This window comes from Pongo abelii, chromosome 14 (assembly GCF_028885655.2).
Source record: "Pongo abelii isolate AG06213 chromosome 14, NHGRI_mPonAbe1-v2.0_pri, whole genome shotgun sequence".
NCBI classification, from domain to species: Eukaryota; Metazoa; Chordata; class Mammalia; order Primates; family Hominidae; genus Pongo; species Pongo abelii.
In genome coordinates, this window is record NC_071999.2 from 113,134,995 (window position 1) to 113,143,140 (window position 8,146).

General features: G+C 43.7%; 1 protein-coding gene across 1 annotated transcript; it reads left to right on the forward strand.

The window, feature by feature from the left end:
* Positions 1 to 4,301: 4,301 nt before the first annotated feature.
* LOC134759870 (uncharacterized) lies at positions 4,302 to 7,891 on the forward strand. Its single transcript, XM_063714832.1, has 3 exons — positions 4,302 to 4,452; positions 4,603 to 5,210; positions 7,077 to 7,891. Exons 1-3 carry the CDS (start codon positions 4,302 to 4,304, stop codon positions 7,218 to 7,220), a joined length of 903 nt encoding a protein of 300 aa, XP_063570902.1. The 3' UTR covers positions 7,221 to 7,891.
* Positions 7,892 to 8,146: the final 255 nt, after the last annotated feature.

The window sequence follows — 8,146 nt, forward strand, 5'->3', positions numbered from 1 at the left end:
TCCAGAATCATTTAGAATAGCTTCTAAATATATTCCCATTCCACAGAAATCTTTCAAAAAACTCAAAGCAGAATTCACTGTAGAAGGGGAACAGAACACAGTGCTTAAGAGCACAGACTCTAGAGCCATACTGCCTGGGGGCAAGTCCCAGCTTGGTTATTCTTCAGCTTTGTGACTTTGGCAAGTCTCTTTTGATCTGCGGACAGGTGATATTTTTCAGGTTTGGGAAATTATTTTCCATTGTGTTTTTGGAATCTCTTCTCTTTTCTTCCTTTTCCTGGTTTATGACACTCCTCTTATTGGAATATTAGACCTCCTGCATTTGTCTATCCTTCATATTTTCTATTTTTTCTTTCTGTTATTTTATTCCATGTCCTTGAAGATTTCCTAGACTTTACTTCTTTCCCTTTTCACTGATGTATGTTTTTTCAATTTCATTAATCATATATAACACCCCACTTATTTTGTGATTGTTTTTTCATTGCATTCTATTTTATAAATGTAGTGTTTTCTCAAATCTCTCTATCAATGAGAAGTTTTCTTTTTCAAAGTCTCTTTATTCTGTAAATGCCTGTTTCTTTCTAGGCTCATTTTTTTTTTCTTTCTTTTTCCTTGGTCTTGCTTTTTTACCTTAACAAGGCCCTTCTTTGAAATTGGCTCATTTACTGAAGGACGGGGAAGCTGGTTGGGACCATCTCTCTGGAGTGTGAGAGAGCACCACCGGCTGCCTGCCCCTCGCCACACACAATCCTTTCCTGCTTCTTTTTTCCTGGGGTAGACTCATGGAGCCTCTTAAATGTGGGCATAGCCTATTTCCTAGCTGGCTTCTGGTCAGGGTGAATGGGCAGAGTGCCTACTATCAGCTGCAAGCTCTTCCCCACCATCCAAGAGAAAAGGTGAGAACAAGAAGACCTTGACCCTGGACTGCCAGCACCCCCATTGTTTTTCCTATTTTGTTGTTCCACTGGAAATAAATCCCCAGTTATCTATGCACTAAAGACCTTCGGGGAAATGGATGTTCATGGACTTGCCCTGTTGCTGGCCCTCTTGTTTTCTCTCATTCTCTCCTGGAGCTGGTTTTCTCTGCTGCCCCACAGCCTCTCGGTGGAGATGCACAGGACTGCCGTGCCCTTCCTGAAGCCCCTTCCCAGAGCTGTGTGCTCTGGGCTGTGTTCCTTGTCTGTGCTTCACAAGTCTATAGGCTTGCCTTTGCTTTCCCTTTCCCAATAATTCACCGAAAACTCCTATCTGTCAAAGACCTCTTCTTTAGAGCTATGGATTTATTTCTTTTTATAAAAGGGTTTACTATTAGTATAAGAAGTCTGATGGACTTTAAGAAGAGAGGTGAGAAGCAATCCATGCACTCATTTCTACCAATTTAAATTTGAGACTCTCATAACTAGTTAACAAATTCATGAACGAAGAATTTTTTGGTATAGAATGATCAATCACTAAGCATAAGGCTTGAGACTTTCATCTGTGTCACGTCATCAACTTCTCATAATGACCCTAAGTATCCCTAGTTCACAAGTGAGGAAACTGAGGTTTGGAGAAGTCTATTAATTTGCTTGAGGATGCAGAGCTCATAAATGGCTGAACCAGTATTTGAACCCACGTCCTCCAATTCTAAGCTGTTTGCTTTATTTATTTTACATCTGAAAACAAAGTAGCTATCATAGACTTTGAGGAAGGCTGAATATAATGAAGACAGAAATTGTGTATATGATCACCCGTGTGAGATATAGCACCTGGATCTTTTTGTACAATGGGCGAACAAACATCAACAATAAGCTTGTTCTTGGGAATTTACATTAACAGGATAATAACTTGACAGTCAGAAATAGCAGCAGTATTTGTGAGTCCTAAAAATATCTGAGGACAGAATTAGGATCTAAAATGGTCATAACAGGCATGACTGGCCAGGTGCAGTGGCTCATGCCTGTAATTCCAGCACTTTGGGAGCCCTCCCAGTGAGGGGGGCTGATTGCTTGAGTCCAGAAGTTATAGACCAGCCTGGGCAACATGGCAGAAACCCTGTCTCTACAAAAACACAAAGAATAAGCCGGGGGTGGTAGTGCACACCTGTTGTTCCATCTACTCAGGAGGCTGAGGTGGGAGGATAGCTGGAGCTCGGGAGGTCAAGGTACTGGCAAACCATGATTGCATCACTACACTCCAGCCTGGGAGACAGAGTGAGACCCTGTCTGGAAAACAAACAACCAGCTATGACTGGAAAAATTAAATCTAATCGAAGTGATTTCATGGGGACAGAATGACCAGATTTAACAAATAAAATTAAGGAACACTTAATTAAATGTGAATTTCAGATAGATAATGATTAATGTTTTGGTATAAATATGTCCCACTAAAAATTGTCTGAAATTTAAATGTAACTGGGCTTACTGCACTTTGTCAATGCTACACAGAGGTAAATGCATTCTTTTGCATTCCAGCCTTAAAACTCGATTATGCAACTGTAGAGTCAGAAAAGGACGCCTAGGAGTTCATGTGACAAGGCTTATTTGTTTAGGTTGACTGTAGTCTCAATATAAGTCTTACAATATGGAGGGAAAAAGGTAAGTGAGAGCTGAGGCCACATTAAAACAAATAGAGCCCCTAAGGAAATGTTTCTCAAAATACGGGTTGAGGAATACTTGTTCAAGTACTTGGGCTATTTTGTAAAATGCAGCTTTCTGGGCTCTAGAAATGTAAATATTTAAGAAGAGGGCTCAGAAATGTCCATTTTTAAACAATTTCCCCAAGTAATTCTCCTACAGGTAAAAGTTTTGAGAATTGCTGAAAACAAAAATTGAAGCTGTCTCATTGGGCACTGTTGGGGCCAGGCTACACCCAGTAGGTCGGGCTCAGGTTCCAGTGCTGTTAGAAACACAGGTCCTGAGCGATGAGATCAGGATAGTGAGGCATCTGCCACGCTGTGACACGCAAAATAACAGAAAGAGCCCCCCCGCGCTGTTTAGCCCAGAGAATTTTCAAGAAGACATGAGCGCTTTCTTCAAAATACAATTGTGGAAGAATGTTTGAATTATTTTTTTCATTGTGTGCCCAGAAGTTAGAATTACAACCGATGAAAACAAATTATGGACAAAGTTGGGTTTAATATAACCCGTATTCTACCTAAAAAGAGAATGAACCTCCTTCGGAGATGGTGACTTCTCCATCAATGAGGGGGTGTATCAGAAATGAAGGGGGAAGGCTTGCCGGAGATTCTGCTGCTATGAATCTCTGGGAGGCTGGCTTCAGGTCAATTTTGTGCACCAGTACCAGACACTTCCTAAGGCCTTTGCCCGTAAAAGTCTCCGTTTCAATATTGAGAACCAGCATGTTTTCAGAGATCAATGAAAATAATTTCAGTGTTGAAATTTTTAAAAACTCAAATAAAATAACCAGGCCTCTGGATTTTGACTGGCATAGAAAATGCTGAGAGTGACCTGACGGTTTTCAGAATCACGTTGGATACAGTTGAGACGGAACTTAAGCTCCTCATTTTGAAGACGAAGACAGGAAATGCATTGTCAACAGATGATTCCCCACCCCGCCCCCCCCGGCCCCCCCCCGCCCCACCCCGCCCCCAAAAAAGACAGGGTTGTTCAGGGGGCAAACTGTGGAATCTCCTTTTCCAGACGAAATCTTTCTGCAATGGCTGAGTCAAGTTCAGCGGAATGGGAGGAGGGTGGGCCGTGGGGAAACGTGTTACTTGTGTGTTACTCTTAGCAATCGTATGATCCTTATTTAACTTAAAAAAAAAATCTTTCTTTTAAAATTACACATGCATAACCCGCACAGCAGTTCCATCACTTCTTTTCAAAATGTGCATTCTTAATTTAATTCTTTTCTAATTTGAAATATTTGAAAGTGCCGACTCTAGTTCGTCTTTCAGTACAAACCAACATGCCATGCAGCAAACTCACATTCCTTATTGAAAGGGAAAAGCGCTGTGTTTTTTGAGAGGGAAGGGAAACACTTTTAAGTGAAGCACTTACAGTTCATGTCGTTTTCAGTGGGAGATGAAGCTGCTGAGAAACTCAATGTTTTTTTTTTGGTTTTTTCCACAATACAATGAATTTTAAAAAGTGAGCCCACTCATGACTCAAATTACCCAAGTCTGACCCAAGCGAAGGTGCCCCTGGAGTTCTGGAAAACGCAGGAGGCCTCCGCGGGCTGGGTGCGCCCGGAGCACAGCCATCCCTTTTCTTGTAATTACTTAATAGCCTGTGCCTTTGTCTTTTCCTTTGTTTTCTTAAGGAAATGTTTTTTTTAAAAAAACCGGTGGACAATAAGAAATGAGATTGAATGCCAGCGGGCGGGAGGCAGCGCTGAAAGAGGCGGCCGTGGATGCCACGGAGCTGGGTTCAAGTCCCTATCCAGGGGGTTTGAGGAGACCGGGAGACAGTGGCCGCAGCGGCCATGGGGGCCACGCAGACCTGGCCCCGGGTGCGGGAGGAGTCGCCTGAGCCGCTGTTTTAATTCCAGTGAATTCATTAAAAGACAAGAGGACCCCAGGGCCCTCCCTGGGAACGCTTGGATTGGGGGGGGGGGGTGGGTGTCAGGGCTTTCCTACCCTCCCCGTTTCCCATCCCTCAGAATGTTCTAGAAATCCCAGCACACAGGAAGATGCAGTGGCCGAGGCCCGTAGAAGGAAGCAGACGAAGGGCGGAGGAGGACGCGTGGGGCCGGGGCCAGGGTTGGGGGCGCGGACACCCGGGCAGGTTCGGGGCGCATCCCGGGGAGACTTTGGGAGATGCCTCCAGGCGGGGACGGGGAAGGGAACGGGAACGGGGACAGGGCGCAGGGCAGAGGACCGGGACGCGAACGGGGACGGAAACGGGGACAGGGCGCAGGGCAGAGCACAGAGCGCAGAGGCGCAGAGAAGGGGACGAAGACGTAGCCGGAGGCGCCTGAGCGGGGCTCCGTGCGGGAATCAGCGGCGCCACCCAACGCCGCACATCGCCGAGAGCGGTCCGCGTGCTTCTGAGAGCGCGGCCCCTGACGTTTCTGCTGCGCGCTGGGACCGAACCTACAAGAAGCAAAACCCCAGAGGAAGAAGTCGGCGGCTTTTTGGCTCGGAGACAAAATGGAGCCCCGCGGGTGCAGCCTGGGCTCCCTCAGGCGCATCCCCAGACGCTGCGGGTGTCCCCGGAGGCCTTGAAGTCCTCCCGTGCGTCTCGATGCCACCAGTTTTTGTTTCTTTGGTGAGGAATCGGTTCGCGGTGAAACTTCCTTCCTCAGCCGGTGGGGAGCCGAGGCTGGGCCGGGCGGCGAGGGTTGCGCTGGGACGCACTGCCCCCTACTGGCCGCTGCGCCGCGTTCCCAGCTGCTCGAGCGGGTGGTTCAGTGAACTCGGATTAATTTAAATACAGCCGTAGATTTGGCTTTTTTCCCTCCCGGGCGAATCTTATTTAAAAAAAAAAAACAAAAAACTAGGGGAGTACCAAACTTAAAATAATATACAGACTGAAGGATATTATTTCTTAACCTTTATACAGCCTCCTAAAACAGTGAAAATTTTATTGTGAGAGTAAAATCAGAGTTTGGCTCTCTGGTATCCCAGAGTTTGGCTCTCTGGTATCCCTAATGTGCTTTGAGACTATTCTTATGAGACTAGAAATTCGTTGGTTAATGCATATTTATTAAAGACTAAATCACACTACTTTCCAAAATATTAGGCTCTATCAGCAATCCTTGATATGCAAAGAAACCATCTTAGTCCACCTCCAAGAGCAAAACAAATAATGCAGTGAAATATCTTTAAAGTTTAAACAAAATGTTACCAAGTTATAGCGTCCAAATTACTAGGTTACATAAATTGCTCACAAGCAACTATCACCTGATCATTTTATGCTTTCTAATAATTTAAATGTCACTAAATTGTAGAGTAGATTAATGCGTAATCGTCAAAGGAACTGTGCTCAAGTGAAAGTCACTTGCAAAGCCTGGATTGGAATTAATTGTCTCAAAATCCTTAGCCTACTGCTTCAACTACAGAACAATGCTCTGCCTTTATTAGTAAGTAGGAGAAAGAAGTTGTTGTGTCAAACACTTTATTGCAAATCCGAGGTTCAGCAGTGAATTCTAATTAATTTTATTATTAAAAAAACTCAAACTTTAAAACATTTTTTCAAAGGGTGGCAACTGTGGCATGGAAATGGATGGATCATTGTTTATTTAAGAGATGTCTCTGTTAGAGTTAGTTGTGTTTTGCTGTGTATAATTATTTTGGGGTTTGGAGGAACCTGAGGTGGCTTTTCCTCGGGTTCTTCAAATTAAATAGCTGGGTTGCACACATCTTCGTTGGGTTCTGGTTGAGTAAACTTCAGTGTAGTGAGGTGTCACATCACTTCCTGGATGAACAGTTGGTTGCCAAGAGCAGGTTTATTTAAAGCCAGAAACTCGTTTAAATAAGTCTTTGGTCACGCTGTTGAGGGGGCTGTTAATGCAGTGTGAGCAGCGACCATCCATGCATGGGGAAGTTGATAAAAGAATCTCTGGTTTTCTGACGATGTAGGTCTTAATGGAGCCTTTTTGGTAAATCTAAGACTTTATGTTCATTTTATTATACACAGTCTTAATTTGAGTCTGAAAAGGGGAGCTCCAGGGCAGACATAAAATTAACTTCTCTTTCAGCGTCCTAACCTTTGGGTTTTAATTTATTCACTTGTCAATCTTATGAATGCCTCATGAACCCCAGCTATTGATTTCCGTGGCCAATGCTATTTTTCCTGTTTATTATAATATATTGTCCCATTGTTGCCGGCCGTTTGCGCTCAGTTAGATTTCCCACACAGCGGACAGGAAACCGTTCCATGGCATCAGACTTCCTTAGATTGATTTTCACAGAGGCAGGGAGGGACCTGCCCACTTCTGGACCCTTTGTGCTGAGACTACACAGGGGCCCCAGCAACCCGCCTGTGTGGACGCTTCCTTCCAGGCCCCCAGTGCAGACAGCAGTCTCCCCAGGCCCTCCCACTGCAGTCCCACGCAGCCCCTGGGAAAAGCTCCCCTTATCAGCGCTGACTGTTATGTCATTTCTTTTTACTCACGATGTTTATTGTCTTTAGAGCCTGCTCTGTGGGAATGTTCTTTTCAAGGGCGACAATGGGGAACCACGGAACAACACTGGTGAAATCACACAGCCCTGGAGCGCCAGGCCTTCCAGTCGCTTCATAATTAGAAAACAAAACACTCAGCTACAATACAAATGATGTTTTTACACTCTCTGGCTACTGAATTATTTATTAATAAAAGCTTTATCACCACTGCGTTACCTAGCACCCTAAAAGTAGGTTACAAGAAAAACTGAGAACCCATTCGGGATGAACCAGAAGAATAAAAGGGCTCTTTCTAAAAAGTAGTCCATGTTTATGTTACCATTTTGAGTTGTGCTGAACACCCATAAGCTTTTTGGCAAACGTCAGCATGTGCCCCAGTGAGCTGGGATTTAAGAGACACCTGTCCTACCTATAGCCAACACTCAGTTTGAAATAATTTGAACTCAACAAACTGACTGAGACAGCACATGTTTTATATTTTTAAAAAGTAGGCCGCTACAATTATTGATTTGTTTAGATATGTACCATCAGACTCAAAATTATATTTTTGTTATTGTAAATTTGTCTTCCTAGGACTAGTTTATTGCAAAATATAATACAAAATGTACTGGATAACATTATTAAAAATCAGGCACCATCCTTTGAAAATGATTTTTAATTTACACTCTGAAATCATGTTCCCCCAAGGAGCTCATTATCAATTAGAAAACCTCCTGCAGTAAATAGTTGACAGATGAAGCCAGTTCCACAACCACAGCTACAACCCCGCGGAGGAATCTATATGTAAAAGACGCTTTAGATTTTTTTTGGGGGGGGTCCTTCTTCTTCTTCGTTTTTTTTTTTTTTATTTTCCTGAAGATTTCAGAGGTCATATGGAGAATGATGTAAATTTTATGGAGACTTTATCCACGGATGTCAAAACAGAGGAATCCACAGAGACGAAACTCAATTTCTACTGCAGAGCTGTACATGTCAGTATGAATCATTTCCACCTGTGGAAATTGATGACCAATTTATAGATCTGAGTGAATGAATGATTTTGATCAGTGAAAAACCCAATCTTGTTCATTTGCATCTGC